The sequence below is a fragment of the Hemitrygon akajei genome, chromosome 22 (genome assembly GCF_048418815.1).
Source record: "Hemitrygon akajei chromosome 22, sHemAka1.3, whole genome shotgun sequence".
NCBI classification, from domain to species: Eukaryota; Metazoa; Chordata; class Chondrichthyes; order Myliobatiformes; family Dasyatidae; genus Hemitrygon; species Hemitrygon akajei.
Window position 1 is genome coordinate 3,476,581 of NC_133145.1, and position 17,747 is coordinate 3,494,327.

At 44.6% G+C, this 17,747-nt stretch overlaps 1 protein-coding gene across 1 annotated transcript in view; it reads left to right on the forward strand.

Annotated features, from left to right (window-relative positions):
* Positions 1-17,747, forward strand: part of mycbpap (mycbp associated protein) — a 228,981-nt gene that overhangs the window by 78,924 nt on the left and 132,310 nt on the right. Inside the window, exon 4 of the mRNA XM_073026586.1 lies at positions 1,201-1,351. Coding sequence (XP_072882687.1) covers positions 1,201-1,351 — 151 coding nt within the window. The remainder of the gene's footprint in view (positions 1-1,200; positions 1,352-17,747) is intronic.

Consider the following 17,747-nt stretch of genomic DNA (forward strand, 5'->3'; position numbering starts at 1 on the left):
ATACAGTTAGATAGATTTTTACATAGTAGGGGAATTGAGGGTTATGGGGAAAAGGCAGGTAGATGGAGCTGAGTTTACGGACAGATCAGCCATGATCTTATTGAATGGCGGGGCAGGCTCGATGGGCTGGATGGCCTACTGCTGCTCCTATTTCTTAAGTTATTCACGGTTCCAGAGAAGTGTGTGAAATCTGTGTTTTTTTTTGTTGAAAGTAAGGGTGGAAGTAGCACAGTAGTAGAGTTTAAAAAGACAATTTATAAAGAATAAAAGAAACCAAGGAGAGCAGGTCCTGATAGTGCAGTATGTGGTCCAGACAGATTTGAAGAGGTCTGGCTCAACCAATGGTCGAAAATTCTGGAAATCAATGTTTTAGACTGATGAACATTCACAAGGGAAAGGAGATCAACCAGCAGAGATCTGGCCAATGGAGCCTTATGTGAAGCCCTTTATGGCAGAACAAATAAAAACGAAGCATTTTATCTGAGATGAGAGATTATGGAGCTCCGAGTGGATGATTCACAAAAGGGTCATATACAGACTCAGCAAGTAATTAGGAAAGCTAAGAGATTGTTGTCATATATTGCCATTTACAAAAGTAGGGAGGTTACACTTCAATTATATAAGGCACTCATGAGATCACACCTGAAGTATGTGTATAATAATGTTCTTATTTAAGAAACAATGTTAATATGGTACAAACAATCCAAAGAAGATTTTATTGACTAATATCTTTAATCAGCAAGTTGGAAGGGATTGGGCAGGGTATCCACTGGAGGATACAAGAGTGAGGTGGTCGATTAAAACTTATAACGCCTTGGGGGCCTTGATAGGGTGGGTGTGGAGAGGATGTTTCTTCTTGCAACACAGTCTAGACCGAGACAGAAAAGTGAATGGCCTTCATTGGCTCAGTGTAAACACTATGTCACTGAGTACAAGAGTTGGACATTATGTTACTATTGTACAAAGTGTTGGCTGGGCCAAATCTTGTTATGAATTAAAATGTTCCTTCAGTAAAATGTAGGTTAAATTTTGGAAAAATGCCACATGAAGGATGATTAAGCAGCCAAGAAGCAGGAAAAATTTGGGGAAAATAGGCAATATGCATTAATTTTAGTAACAGAAAACTGAGAAAAGGCCATTTTCGTCTACATGGAGTTGCAACTACAGATAAATTAATTCTGTTCCTTTATATCCCAATAGCTGCATGTTCCTCGCGCACCTTTAAAGGCAATTCCAACCACCAATAGAATACTAATTCGAAAACTAAAACCCAAGGAAGAAGTGATGGTGAAAAGACTTGTAGCCAAACCTACACTACCTCTGGATGAATTGAGAACTATGGACTATACAGGTGTGTTATTTTTTGCTAACATGGGTAAAAATAAATCTTCTTTAACAATTATTTAGAGTATGTAAGCTGGTGACTTGATTTGGCTTGCTGGAGACACCACTTTAATGTGACTGTGTACCTGTATAAACTCTATGTGTGTATTGCTGTTTTTCTGCTGGGAAAAGATTATTGTTGAGAATACAAGAAGCTGAAGATACTGCTCTTTGTAATAACACATGTAGTATCCATACCCCCAATATACCCCCGTTTGCCTAGGGTGAACTGCCATCACCCCACTGATAGTGCAATACTTCGGTGTAAATACAGTGTAATGCCCCCCAGTACACGCTCGCAACACAAATATCAGACAATACACCAAAGGCAAGTAAATAATTGCAACTTTATAGTTATTCCTTAGTGATGGGTTAGTAGAAACAGATAACCGAAAGGCGCCAAATCAGTAAGTTTATCAGTTTGTGCACATAATATTTTCAAGAACTAGGCAGAAGGCTGAAGAACAGGACCTCAAGGGTGGCGTTCTCAGGATTGCTGCCAGTACTACGTGATAGTGATGGTAAGAATTGGAGGAGATGGCAGTTGAATACGTGGCTGAGGAGTTGGTGCAGAGGGCAGGGTTTTAGATTTTTGGATCATTGGGATCTCTTCTGGGGAAGGTGGGACCTGTACAGATTGGATGGGTTGCACCTGAACTCGAGGGGGAGCAATATCCTGCTGGTAGGTTTGCTAGCATGGTTCGGGAGGGTTTAAACTAATTTGCAAGGGGGATGGGACCCAGAGCGATAGAGCAGTGAAAGAAGTGCATGGAGTAAAGCCAGAGCTAACATATAGAGAGGCTTTGAGGAAAGAGAAGCAGAATAAAGGGTGTAAAGGTAGTAAGGTAGAAGGGCTAAAGTGTGTGTACTTCAATGCAAGAAGCATCAGGAACAAAGGTGAGGAACTGAGAGCTTGGATACATACGTGGAATTATGATGTAGTGGCCATTACAGAGACTTGGCTGGCACCAGGGCAGGAATGGATTCTCAATATTCCTGGATTTCAGTGCTTTAAAAGGGATAGAGAGGGGGGGAAGGGAGGAGGGTGGCATTACTGGTCAGGGATACTATTACAGCTGCAGAAAGGGTGGGTAATGTAGCAGGATCCTCTTTTGAGTCAGTATGGGTGGAAGTCAGGAACAGGAAGGAAGCAGTTACTCTACTGGGGGTATTCTGTAGGCCCCCTGGTAGCAGCAGAGATACCGAGGAGCAGATTGGGAGACAGATTTTGGAAAGGTGCAAAAATAACAGGGTTGTTATCATGGGTGACTTAAACTTTCCTAATATTGATTGGCACTTGATTAGTTCCAATGGTTTAGATGGGGCAGACTTTGTTAAGTGTGTCCAGGATGGATTTCTGTCACAGTATGTTGACAGGCCGACTAAGGGGAATGCCATACTAGATCTAGTATTAGGTAACGAACTGGGTCAGGTCACAGATCTGTCAGTGGGTGAGCATCTGGGGGACAGTGATCACCATTCCCTGACCTTTAGCATTATCATGGAAAAGGATAGAATCAGAGAGGACAGGAAAATTTTTAATTGGGGAAGGGCAAATTATGAGGCTATAAGGCTAGAACTTGCAGGTGTGAATTGGGATAATGTTTTTGTGGGGAAATGTACTATGGACATGTGGTCGATGTTTAAGGATTTCTTGCAGGATGTTAGGGATAAATTTGTCCCGGTGAGGAAGATAAAGAATGGTAGGGTGAAGGAACCATGGGTGACAAGTGAAGTGGAAAATTTAGTTAGGTGGAAGAAGGCAGCATACATGAGGTTTAGGAAGCAAGGATCAGATGGGTCTATTGAGGAATATAGGGTAGCAAGAAAGGAGCTTAAGAAGGGGCTGAGAAGAGCAAAATGGGGGCATGAGAAGGCCTTGGCGAGTAGGGTAAAGGAAAACCCCAAGGCACTCTTCAATTATGTGAAGAACAAAAGGATGACAGGAGTGAAGGTAGGACCAATTAGAGGTAAAAGTGGGAAGATGTGCCTGGAGGCTGTGGAAGTGAGCGAGGTCCTCAATGAATACTTCTCTTTGGTATTCACCACTGAGAGGGAACTTGATGATGGTGAGGACAATATGAGTGAGGTTGATGTTCTGGAGCATGTTGATATTAAGGGAGAGGAGGTGTTGGAGTTGTTAAAATACATTAGGACGGATAAGTCCCCGGGGCCTGATGGAATATTCCGCAGGCTGCTCCACGAGGCGAAGGAAGAGATTGCTGAGCCTCTGGCTAGGATCTTTATGTCCTCGTTGTCCAAGGGAATGGTACCGGAGGATTGGAGGGAGGCGAATGTTGTCCCCTTGTTCAAAAAAGGTAGTAGGGATAGTCCAGGTAATTATAGACCAGTGAGCCTTACGTCTGTGGTGGGAAAGCTGTTGGAAAAGATTCTTCGAGATAGGATTTATGGGCATTTAGAGAATCATGGTCTGATCAGGGACAGTAAGCATGGCTTTGTGAAGGGCAGATCGTGCCTAACAAGCCTGATAGAGTTCTTTGAGGAGGTGATCAGGCATATAGATGAGGGTAGTGCAGTGGATGTGATCTACATGGATTTTAGTAAGGCATTTGACAAGGTTCCACACGGTAGGCTTATTCAGAAAGTCAGAAGGCATGGGATCCAGGGAAATTTGGCCAGGTGGATTCAGAATTGGCTTGTCTGCAGAAGGCAGAGGGTTGTGGTGGAGGGAGTACATTCAGATTGGAGGGTTGTGACTAGTGGTGTCCCACAAGGATCTGTTCTGGGACCTCTACTTTTCGTGATTTTTATTAATGACCTGGATGTGGGGGTAGAAGGGTGGGTTGGCAAGTTTTCAGATGACACAAAGGTTGGTGGTGTTGTAGATAATGTAGAGGATTGTCGAATTGCAGAGAGACATTGATAGGATGCAGAAGTGGGCTGAGAAGTGGCAGATGGAGTTCAACCCGGAGAAGTGTGAGGTGGTACACTTTGGAAGGACAAACTCCAAGGCAGAGTACGAAGTAAATGGCAGGATACTTGGTAGTGTGGAGGAGCAGAGGGATCTGGGGGTACATGTCCACGGATCCCTGAAAGTTGCCTCACAGGTAGATAGGATAGTTAAGAAAGCTTATGGGGTGTTAGCTTTCATAAGTCGAGGGATAGAGTTTAAGAGTCGCGATGTAATGATGCAGCTCTATAAAACTCTAGTTAGGCCACACTTGGAGTACTGTGTCCAGTTCTGGTCGCCTCACTATAGGAAGGATGTAGAGACATTGGAAAGGGTACAGAGGAGTTTTACCAGGATCTGCCTGGTTTAGAGAGTATGGATTATGATCAGAGGTTAAGGGAGCTAGGGCTTTACTCTTTGGAGAGGAGGAGGAGGAGAGGAGACATGATAGAGGTGTACAAGATATTAAGAGGAATAGACAGAGTGGACAGCCAGCGCCTCTTCCCCAGGGCACCACTGCTCAGTACAAGAGGACATGGCTTTAAGGTAAGGGGAGGGAAGTTCAAGGGGGATATTAGAGGAAGGTTTTTCACTCAGAGAGTGGTTGGTGCATGGAACACACTGCCTGAGTCAGTGGTGGAGGCAGATACACTAGTGAACTTTAAGAGACTACTAGACAGGTATATGGAGGAATTTAAGGTGGGGGGTTATATGGGAGGCAGTGTTTGAGGGTCGGCACAACATTGTGGGCCAAAGGGCCTGTAATATGCTGTACTGTTCTATGTTCTATATTTTAATACATTGGAGCTCATGCTTCCGGTTCCATTCACAATGACCTTCCGAGCCTTCTGCCACCATCTGAACCGCTAACGTCCAGTATCCGCCACCCTGGAACCGCTGTCCGCTCCTCACACATCTGTCCTCCTCGCTCGCCTCCCGAAAAGACCGCGAACTCCCGCTCAGCTCACACATACAAGACAACATAACAATTCTCCATTGGTTAGTTTCCCCCTTATCTGCAGTCATAACCCAAACATTCCAGCTACAAAAACCCATTACAGCATTAAGTAACATTACAGAGAAGCCATTTCATTATAACAATACAGAGAAGCCATTTCGTTAGCCTGAACAGTTAACATCACAGTTACTTGTACTGAGAGCCCTACACACAGTAAAGGTGAATTTTGGCCTATGTTTTGAAAGTGTCAAATGACTGAAAATTCCTGATTAGCGCCGAAGTAGAGAAAAGAAAGTGGAAATAAAGGTCTGCATTGATATGCCAGTTTTCACATTTCCACTATATCCCAAAGCACTCTTGACAGCCAATGAAGTAGAATCCACCAGTATTGTACCCTAATGATATACAATGACTAAGTTGTTTTACGTACTATACTCTAATGCTTTTTTAAAAATCCATATTCAGGATCAGGCATCACCTACACAATCAGTGTTTATTGCCCATTGCTGATCAATTTTAGAAAGTTAATGGTGAATCTTAGAGTCATTCATTACAGAACCAGACCTTCCAGTGTCAGGCCTGCACAAGCAGCCACATCCCAGTCGCCACCAAGCTAACAGAAGTCACCTGGCACTTGTTTCTAACTCATCACCTGCAGCCTATCCACAGTCCTTGTTTTCCCAATTAACCAGCCTGCATCAACTGGTTGTTCCAAGCCTTCAGTTATCTTGTTGCCTGTGATGTTTAGTACTTGTTCTCTCTTGTTTTGTGATCCCTCATGGCTTATTATTTTGCAATTTATTATTAAAGTTATCACTGGTCACTAAATCGTCTCCGCTGCTCTGCTCTACATTTCCTGACAGGATAGGTGAAAACACAATTGACGTAACAGAGTTTGCTTATCTAAAGAAACTTGTCCATCAAGCTCCAGCCATCTCTGTATTTTACAAACTGAACCAAGATCGCTTTCGTCATCCCTCTCTAATGGGCAAGCTCTGATTTGAGATGCTGCTAACTGGGACAATAAGAATCCCAGTTGCAACAGATATGAGGATTTCACAGAGTTTTGACTATCCTGGAAATGGAAGGGAGGCAGCAGATCAGTTATTTCACCTGCATCAAGGCACACACATGGAGCATGGAATTCAGGGCCCTCGAGGTGGAGTGCGCCTAGAATGTGATAGCGCTGCTGGTCCATCATCATCACGGCCTCTCAGGGTGCTTGAAAACCAAGCTGTCTACTGACCTTGAAAGCCTCATCACTCTGGCCCTCTGTATTGATAAACATCTTTTGGGGCAATCCTCCAGGTAATCAGCCAGACACCCAGCTCCATTCCTAGAACCACTTCAGACTGCAGGACCCTCCTCAGCAATGCCTCCAAAACCCAAGCACCTAGAGGGAGCTCCCTTAATGTCCCAAGAGTGCTAGCATCTATAGAAAGACAACTTGTGTACCCACTGCAGATTCACAGGTTCGATGTAAATTTAGGAATTGGATGGCAGAGGGGAAAAAGCTGTTCCTGAATCGCTGAGTGTGTGCCTTCAGGCTTATGTGCCCTCCTACCTGATGGTAACAATGAAAAAAAACATGCCCTGGGTGCTGGAGGTCCTTAATAAAGGACACTGCCTTTCTGAGACACCGCTCCTTGAAGATGTCCTGGGTACTTTATAGGCTAGTACCCAAGATGGAGCTGACTAAATTTACAACCCTCTAAATTTACAAATTTCAGTCCTGTGCAGAAGCCCCCCCCCCCCCCCCAAATCAATGATACAGCCTGTCAGAATGCTCTCCATGGTGCATCTATAGAAGTTTTGGAGTGTATTTGTTGACATGCCAAATCTCTTCAAACTCCTACTGAACTATAGTCGCTGTCTTGCTTTCTTTATAACTGCATTGATATGTTGGGACCAGGTCAGGTCCTCAGAAATCTTGACACCCAGGAACTTGAAACTGCTCACTCTCTCCATTTCTGATCCCTCTATGAGGATTGGTATGTGTTCCTTTGTCTTACCCTTCTGCAATTAGCTTTTGTCTTTCTGGCGTTGAGTGCAAGGTTGTTGCTGCGACACCACTCCACTAGTCAGCATATCTCGCTCCTGTATGCCTTCTCATCTCCATCTGAGATTCTACCAACAATGGTTGTATCATCAGCAAATTTATAGATGGTATTTGAGCATGCCTAGGCGCAGAGTCACGGGTATCTAGAGAGTAGAGCAGTGGGCTAAGCACACACCCCTGAGGTGTGCCAGTGTTGATAGTCAACGAGGAGGAGATGTTATCACCAATCCGCACAGATTGTGGTCTTCTGGTTAGGAAGTCAAGGATCCAATTGCAGAGGGAGGTACAGAGGCCCAGGTTCTGCAACTTCTCAATCAGGATTGTGGGAATGATGGTGTAGAATGCTGAGCTGTAGTTGATGAACAGCGTCCTGACGTAGGTGTTTGTGTTGTCCAGGTGGTCAAAGGTTGTGTGAAGAGCCATTGAGATTGCATCTGCCATTGACCTATTGTGGCGATAGGCAAATTGCAATGGGTCCAGGTCCTTGCTGAGGCAGGAGTTCAGTCTAGTCATGACCAGCCTCTCAAAAGTATTTCATCGCTGTAGATGTGAGTGCTACTGGTTGATGATCATTAAGGCAGTTCACATTATTCTTCTTAGGCACTGGTATAATTGTTGCCTTTTGAAGCAGGTGGAACCTCCACCCATAGCAGTGAGAAGTTGAAAATGTCCTTGAATACCCCCACCAGTTGGTTGGCACAAGTCTTCAGAGCCATTCCTACGAAGTTGCATTTACTATGGAGAAGGTTCTTGGGAAACTGAAAGGTCTGAAGCTAGATAAGACACCTGTACCAGATGGTGTACACCCCAGGATCCTGAAAGAGGTGGCTGAAAAGATTGTGAAGGCATTGGTAATGATCTTTCAAGAATTATTAGATTCTGGAATGGTTCTGGAAGAGTGGAAATTTGCAAATGTCATTACACTGTTCAAGAAGGGAGAGAAGCTGAAGGAAGGAAATTACAGGCCAATTAGCCTGAGCTCAATGGTTGGGAAGATAATGGAGTCAATTCTTAAGGATGTGGTTTCTGGGTACTTGGAGGTACTTGATAAAATAGGCCGTAGTCAGCATGGTTTCCTCAAGGGAAAATCTTGCCTGGCAAACCCATTGAAATTCTTTGAAGAAATAGCAAGAAGGCTAGACAAGGGAGAATTGGTTGATGTTGTGTACATGGATTTCAGAAGGCCTTTGACAAGGTAGCACACACGAGGTTGCTTAACAAGTTGAGATCCAAAGGAATTATAGGAAAGATACTAGCATGAGTAAAGCAGTGGCAGATTGGCAGGAGTCAAAAAGTGGGAATAAAGGGAGCCTTTTCTGGTTGGTTGCCGGTGACTAGTGGTGTTCCAGTGGGCTCTGTGTTGGAACCGCTTCTGTTTACATTTGATGTCAATGATTTGGATGATGGAATTAATGGCTTTGTTGCTAAGTTTGTGGATAACACGAAAAGAGGTGGAAGGGCAGTAGTTTTGAGAAAGTAGAGAGGCTATTAGGAGTGATTAGAAGAATAGGCAAGAAGTGGCACTGTATTCCGTAATATATTGTCAGGAAGTGTATGGTCATGCACTTTGGTAGAAGAAATAAAAGGGTAGACTATTTTCTAAATGGAGAGAACACTGAAAAATCTGAGGCACAAAGGACTTGGGAGTCCTTGTGCTCGATACCCTATTCATTCACAGGTTGAGTCTGTGATGAGGAAGGCAAATGCAATGTTAGCATTCATTTCAAGAGAACTAGAATATAAAAACAAGGACGTAATGTTGAGACTTTATAAAGAACTGTTGAGGCCTCACTTGGAGTATGTGAGTAGTTTTGGGCCCCTTATTTAAGAAAGAATTTGTTGACACTGGAGAGGGTTCAAAGGAAGTTCACAGAAATGAATCCAGGATCAAATCATTTGAAGATCGTTTGATAGCTCTGGGCCTGTATTCACTAGAATTCAAAAGAATGAGAGGTGACATAATTGAAACCTATCGAATAGTGAAAGACCTTGATAGAGTGGATATGGAGAGGATGTTTCCTATAGTGGGAGAATCTAGGTCCAGAGTACACAGCCTCAGAGTAGAGGGCCGTCCATTTAGAATGTAGATAGGGAGGAATTTCTTTAGCCAGAGAGTGGTGAATCTTTGCCACAGACAACTGTGGAGGCCAAGTCTTTATGTATATTTAAGGCCGAGGTTGATAGCTTCTTGATTGGTCAGGGTATGAAGGGATACGGGCAGAAGTTTGGTGCTCAGAAGGAAAATGGATCCTCATGATGAAATGGCAGAGCAGACTCAATCAGCCAAAGGGCCTAATTTTGCTCCTGTATCTTATGGTCTTGTACTGGGTCTGTGCAGCGGGTACAACCTGATCTGCATTTGCCAGGGAGATAAGTGGAAGACTGCATTCATAACTCTCATTGGCCACTACAAATACTTGGTGATGCCTTTTGAACTTTTCAAAACTCTAGACATTTTCCAAGCCTTCATTAATGAGACGTGCTACCTAGGTATGTGTTCATCTTCCTCAATGACATCCTCATGTTTTCAAGGGACCCCAAGACCATGTCTTTCAGTCCTTCAGCATCTCCTCGAAAACTGTACTGTAAGTTAGAGTTCCACACCCCAGTCCTTTCCTTCCTGGGTTACGTCCTCTAAGGCATAACCATGGACCCAGAGAAAGGGCACTGTCTTTGAATGACCCTGACCACTCTCCCTCAAGCAGCAACTGTGCTTCTTGGGCTGCAGCCAGAACACCATTCCTCTCACCTCCCTCACCAAATTACCTTCCTCACAGATAACCTCATCTGCTACCATGGCCCAGGCTTTCGAGGAACTCGATCACTGCCTCCATTCTCTGCCATCTGAACCCCTCCTGACCTTTTGTTGTAGAGGATGACGCATCTGACATGGGCTCTGGAGCTGTCCTCTCCCAGCAAGGACCAGACAGGATGATACACACTTTTGCCTTCTTATGCAAAGATGGTGGAAGATGCAGCGTATATGGTTTGCCGGTTGAGGGGTTCATGTCGTCATGGTGTGTAGTATCTGGCTTTCTGGGAGGCATACAGTCTGCAGCAGAGGTCTGTGGTGCCATCCAGTTTCATCTTAGATCCATCACTCATCGAGGAGTTCCACCAGACCCATCCAAATTGTCTTGGACTGTTGTTGGGTGCAGACATCCAACTCATCACCTGCAGCCTATTTAAACCCAGCTTTTATCCATAGTCCTTGTTCACTCATCGAACCAGCCTGCATCAACTAGTTGTTCCTAGCCTGTGGTGTTTAGTACCTGTTCTCTCTTGTTTCATGGCCCCTCATGACATTATTTTGTAGATTATTATTAAAGTTATTGCTTATTGTTAATTATCTCTGCCACTCTGCTTTTGGGACAAGACTCCTCTACATTTCCTGACATCCAACTCACCAAATCCGTGATGATCAAGTACCTATCTTATTTTTCAACATTTGAAACATAGTCTTCTGTGCCCTTGCAATTCAAGTGCTCATCTTGAATATTGTGAGAGTACCTGCCTTCACTGCCCACTTAAGTACCAACTGCCCTCTAAAACTCTTATCCCTAATCATAAATTAATGCTCTAAGTTTAGATACCATTGCTATGGCGATAGGTTTTCTACTACTTAACCCAGCTATGTATAGAGTGGACAACCAGCACCTTTTTCCCAGGGCAACAATGACTAATACCAGAGGAGGTGACAGGAGGAAAGTTTAAGGAAGATGTCAGAGGCAGCTTTTTAACACAGAGAGAGGTAGTGCCTGGAATGTACTGTCAGGGGTGGGATAGAGGCAGGTATCAGAGACATTTAAGTGACTCTTGGATAGACATATGGATGAAAGAAAAATGTGTTATGTGCTATGTAGGAGGAAAGGCTTATTTTGATCATGAAGTATGTAGGCACACTGTGGACATAAGGCCTGTACTATGCTATCCTATATTCTATGCTCTATGCCCCTCATAATTCTTATCCCTCTATCGGATTCACCCTCAGCCTTTTCTGCCAGGAATACAAACTCAGCTTAACCACTCCTGTCACATAATCAAAATGATCCAACTCACGGAATGTCTTGATAAATCTCATCTGCACCCTCTTTAGTGTTACCTTGCCCAGGAGTGCGCACAGTACATACAGCATAATCTCATGTATTCTATGTCCTCACTGATGAGGCAAGCATCCTGTATGATTTCTTAACCATCTTATCTACTTACGCTGCTTTCTTCAAGGATTCCTAGATTTTGTACAGTATTCCTGAGCAACTAATGTTACAGAAAGCCTTTGTGTACATCCTACTCTTACTCATCCTCTCAATGTCATTCTCCAGCTACCATCCCATTATTGACAATCCTACCAGTTTTTGTGCCATCAAGAAACTTAGCAATCAAATTTCAAGCATTCCTATCCAAATCATTAATCGAGAATAAAGGCTGAAGACAATATTTAGTGCTGATTTTTTTTAACCCAGCCTTCTTACCACTCTTTATTCATTTCTTTCCCTGAGGTATTCTGCACCATTGTTCTACCATTGCCAGGGACCTCTAATTTTTATTTTGTGCTGGAGGTGAGAGCAGGACTAGCAACCAGTGCAGTATTTTAGTTATGTCTGTCTAACAGAAATATGCAGAGTGGGGAATTAGGGTTAATGGGACCTGAGAGCTATTGTTATTCATCCAAGTGACTGTGGTAATAGTTTCTGTGCAACATGTCCTGTGAGCAAGAGGATCAAAGTTAGATAGGACCCAGAAATAAACATAGTTTTAATAAAATGGTTTTTTCCCTCTTTTGAGCCGGGGCAGATTAATTGGTTCTTAATCTCAATGCTGCCTATAAAACCTTTGATGTTTTCCTAATGATGACTGTGCAAAATAGAGAATTGCTTTGCACATCCAGAATATAGAAAGCAATGAACAATTACTTTCGTGTTTTGTTCAATGAGTGTCACTTTCAACAAAGTACCCAGTTGTGCTTTAATAATATAAGTTGTGTTTTAAAGATTTTATATTCAAAGGCACTAAGATATTGGAGCAGAATCAGGCCATTTGGCCCATTGAATCTGCTCCACCACTCCATCATGGCTGATTTATTTTTCCTCTCAATTCCCTTCTCCTGCCTTCTCCCTGTAACCTTTGACATCCTTACTAATCACGAACCTATCGACCTCCACTTTAAATATACTCATTACTTAGCCTCCACAGCTGTCTGTGGCAATGAATTCTGCAGATTCACTATTCTCAGGTTAAAGAGATTCCTCCTCACCTCTATTCTAAAGGGATGTGCTTGTATTCTGAGGCCTTGTTCTCTGGTCCTAGACTCCCACACTATGGGAAACATCCTCTCTATGTCCACTTTGTCTAAGTCTTTCAATATTCAATAGGTTTCAGGGAGATCTCCCTCATTCTTTTAAACCCCAGCAAATATAGATCCAGTTACGTCAAACACTCCTCATTCATTTAACCTTTTCATTCCTGAGGTAATTCTCATGACCTTAGACCTTCTCCAATATTAACACATCCTTTCTTAAATAAGGGGACCAAAACTGCTTGCAGTACTCCAAGTACACTGACCAATGCCTTATAAACCCCTCAGAATTACATCCTTGCTTTTATGTTCTAGTCCTATCAAAATATAAGCTAACATAGCATTTGCCTTCCTTACCACTTCCTACCAACCTGCAAGTTAACCTTTAAGGAATCCTGCACGAGGACTCTCAAGTCCCTTTGCACCTCTGATTTCTGAATTTGCTCCCCGTTTAGAAAGTAGTCTATGCCTTTATTCCTTCTATCAAAGTGCATGACCATACACTTTCCTACACTATATTCTATCTGCCACTTCTTTGTCCATTCTCCTAATCTGTCTAACTCCTTCTGCAGATTCCTTGCTTCCTCAACATTACCTGCACCTCAACCTATCTTGTATTGTCTACTAAACTATAAATTCCCTCACCTAAATCACTGAAGTCAGACTAACTGGCTTATAATTTTCTGTCTTTTGTCTCCTTCCCTTCTTAAAGAGTAGAGTGGCACCTGCAATTTTCCAGTCCTCTGGAACCATTCCAGAATCTAATGATTCTTGAAAGATCATTACTAATGCCTCCACAATGTCTTCAGCCACCTCTTTCAAAACTTGTGTGTAGTGCATCTGGTCCAGATGACTTATCTACCTTCTGACCTTTCAGCTTCCCAAGACGTTTTTATTATCCTGACACTCTCAAATTTCATGTATACTGCTGGTGTCTTCCATAGTGAAGACTGACTGACTCTGTTTGCCCGCAGTTTGTTTGTCTCCCATTACTACCTCTGTGTTGCCACTTTTCAGTGGTTATCTCATATACTCTCACCTTTCCTTTACTCTTTATATGTCTGAAAAATCTTCTGGTATTGCTGCACCATTAATAACTCTGAGACGTGGGTTAAGGTAGGCTTTTATTGGCTGGAAGAAAGCACAAGCAGCAAGTGACCACCACACTACATCCTGGAGACTGAGGCCGGGGCTGTGTCTCCAATCGCCTTTATACCGGGGTCCGTGGGAGGAGCCACAGGAGCAGTCAGCAGGGGGGGCATGTCCAGACAGGTATATGTAGTTCACCACAGGTATCCTCTTTAATATTATTGTCCAGCTTACCTTCATATTTCATCTTTTCAAAGGTTCAAAGGTCCAATTTAATGTCTCTCTCGCTCTCTCTGGCTATACATCCCTTAGGATGATGATGGTTCCTTTCAGTCAGTTAGTGGGGTTTGATATGTGTGTCCTGGAGTGGCTGTACAGGCCCCTGAGGACTGGAGGGGCAACAGGAGCAGAAGCTCTGTTGTGGCACTTCCTGTTCCTTTCCTCTGTTGCCTCTATGAGCTTGTTCTCAGCAGCGTCCACACCTTTTCTGATGGCGTCCCTCCACTGTGAGCGATCTTGAGCCAGATCCTCCCATGTTGATGGGGCAATGTCAGCTTTCTTGAGGCTCCTGCACAGAACATCCTTGTACCGTAGTCACTCGCCTCCTCGTTTTCAGGTACCACTGGACAGTTGGCTATATAAGATGTCCTTGGGCAGTCTTCCGTCAGGCATTCTGACATGTCCTGCCCAGTGCAGTTGGGCTGACATCGCCAAGGTTGAAACTGCTGGCATTCCGGCTTGAGAGAGGACCTCGGTATTGGAGACCTTGTCTCGCCAGGTGATCTTCATCAGAGAACGTAGGTGACGCTGCTGCAGTTGGTCAAGCTGGTGTAAGTGACTCTGATATGGGCACCACGTCTCACATCCGTATAGCAAGATTGATATGACAACGGCCCTGTATATCTCGCACTTGGTGGCCAACCTGATGTTCTGCGACCAAACTTGATCTTTCAGCTGGCCAAAGGCAAAGCAGGCTTTTCTGGTTCTTGTCTCAATCTCTACATCCAGAGAAGCTGAGGAAGTTATTATGCTATTACCTGGTCCATTTCCGACACCTCCCTCCCCTTTCTTGATCTTTCTGTCTCCATCTCTGGAGACGGCCTATCTACTGATATCTACTATAAGCCTACAGACTCTCACAGCTACCTGGACTATTCCTCTTCTCACCCTGTCTCTTGCAAAAATGCTATCCCCTTCTCACAATTCCTCCATCTCCACCGCATCTGCTCTCAGGATGAGGCTTTTCATTCCAGGACGAAGGAGATGTCTTCCTTTTTTAAACAAAGGGGCTTCCCTTCGTCCACCATCAACTCTGCTCTCAAACGCATCTCTCCCATTTCCCGCACATCTGCCCTCACCCCATCCACCCGCCACCCCACTCGGGATAGGGTTCCCCTTGTCCTTACCTACCACCCCACCAGCCTCCAGTTCCAATGTATAATTCTCTGTAACTTCCGCCACCTCCAACGGGATCCCACTACCAAACACATTTTTCCCTCCCCCCCCTTTCTGCTTTTCGCAGGGTTCGCTCCCTACGCGACTCCCTTGTCCACTCGTCCCCCCCATCCCTTCCCACTGATCTCCCTCCTGGCACTTATCCTTGTAAATGGAACAAGTGCTACACCTGCCCTTACACTTCCTCCCTCACCACCATTCAGGGCCCCAGACAGTCCTTCCAGGTGAGGCGACACTTCATCTGTGAGTCGGCTGGTGTGGTATACTGCGTCCGGTGCTCCCGGTGTGGCCTTTTATATATTGGTGAGACCCGACGCAGACTGGGAGACCATTTCGCTGAACACCTACACTCGGTCCGCCAGAAAAAGCAGGATCTCCCAGTGGCCACACATTTTAATTCCACGTCCCATTCCCATTCTGATATGTCTATCCATGGCCTCCTCTACTGTCAAAATGAATCCAAACTCAGGTTGGAGGAACAACACCTTATATACCAGCTGGGTAGCCTCCAACCTAATGGCATGAACATTGACTTCTCTAACTTCCGTTAATGCTCTCCTCCCCTTCTTACCCCATCCCTGACATATTTAGTTGTTTGCCTGTTCTCCATCTCCCTCTGGTGCTTCCCCCCCCCCTTCTTTCTCCCTAGGCCTCCCGTCCCATGATCCTTTCCCTTCTCCAGCTCTGTATCACTTTCGCCAATCACCTTTCCAGCTCTTAGCTTCATCCCACCCCCTCCGGTCTTCTCCTATCATTTCGCATTTCTCCCTCCCCCACTACTTTCAAATCTCTTATTATCTCTCCTTTCAGTTAGTCCTGACGAAGGGTCTCGGCCCGAAACGTTGACAGTGCTTCTCCTTATAGATGCTGCCTGGCCTGCTGTGTTCCACCAGCATTTTGTGTGTGTTGAAGTTATTATGCTGCCCAGGTAGCAAAACTTATTGACAACATTGAGACAAATGTCATCAATAAGGACAGTTGGTTCTTTGTAGTTTGAGCCAGGAACTGATTGGAACAAAACTTCTGTCTTTTCAGGTTGATTGTCAGTCCGAAGCTTTTGGGTGCACTGGCAAAGTGACTGGTGATCTCCTGTAAGTCTTCGAGAGAATGGGCAACCAGTGCACAGTCATCAGCAAACTGTAGCTCCTGCGCCACAATGTCCCTGACTTTTGTTTCTGCTCTCAGTCTTGCGAGGTTGAGGAGCCGCCATCAACCCTCATTTGTAGGAAGACCCCTGACTTCAGGTCTGAGGTGGCATCCTGAAGAACAGCAGCGAAGAATAGTCCAAACAGAGTAGGAGCCAAAACACAACCCTGGTTTACGCCATTGCTGATGGGAAATGAGTCTGACAACTCACCACACATGTTGATGCGGCCTTCCATGCCTTTGTGGAACTGACAGATGATGTTGGTTAGGCATGAGGGGCAACCGAATTTTGGTAGGAGCTTCCACAGGCCATCTCTATCAACAGTGTCAAATGCTTTGGTTAGATCAACAAATGTGACATAGAGACTTCTCTGCTGCTCAACACATTTCTCCTGGAGCTGCCTCAATGAGAAGATCATGTCCACTGTTCGAAAACCACACTGGCTTTCTGGAAGGATGTTGTCACTGATGTTGGACACCAAGCGTCTAAGTATGATCTTCGTGAGGCATTTTCCCGCAATTGACAGAAGAGAGATGCCACTGTAATTGTTGCAGTCTCTCTTGTCTCCCTTGTTCTTGTAGATGGTCATGATTGATGAGTCTTTGAAGTCTTGTGGTAGTTCTGCAGATCCCCACAACTTTGTGAATGGCTGGTGCAGGCATGATGTCAGTGTGTTACCACCATACTGGTAGATCTCGGCTGCGATACCATCAGGCCCTGGTGCTTTGTTGGGTTTTAGCTGTTTGATGGCTTTGATGACCTCGTGAAGAGTAGGGTGAGCATCTAGCTCGAACAGTATGGGTCGAGGGTGTACTCTGCCCAGTGCTTCATCGGTGATTGTTTCTGGTCTGTTCAATAGCTCCTGGAAGTATTCTTGCCATCTTTTCATGTGCTCTGACTTCTCAGTGAAGATGGATATACTGTCCTTGCTCAGGAGTTGTGAGGTGCCTTGTTTTGATGGACCATACACAACCTTGATTGCTTCATAAAAGCTTCTTGAGTCATTACAGTCAGCAAAGGCTTGTAACTCCTTGGCCTTCTTTGCACACCACTGGTCTTTCATAGCTCTGAGCTGCCTCTGCAAAGTTGATTTTGCACTCAAAAAGGCACGTTTATTGGAACTTGAGTTTGGGTGTCGATGAAGAGACTGGTGTGCAGCTGCCTTAGCTCTTAGAAGGTCCTGCACAGATTGGTTGCTCTTATCAAACCAGTCCTGATGCTTGCGCTTGACTTTCCCCAGGGTGTCCTGGGCAGCACCATAGACCGTTTCTTTGAAGGCATTCCAGCGCTCAGTAATATCGTCTGGTGGATTCTCAACCAGTCTGCTTAGAGCAGTTTCCATAGAGGATTTCAGGGCATCAGCATCTCACGGCATTTCAGCTTGGTGGTGTTCAGCTTTTTGGGTGGTTTGGCAGCATTCAGTCTGCGTGGAGGTTTGATCGATAGACA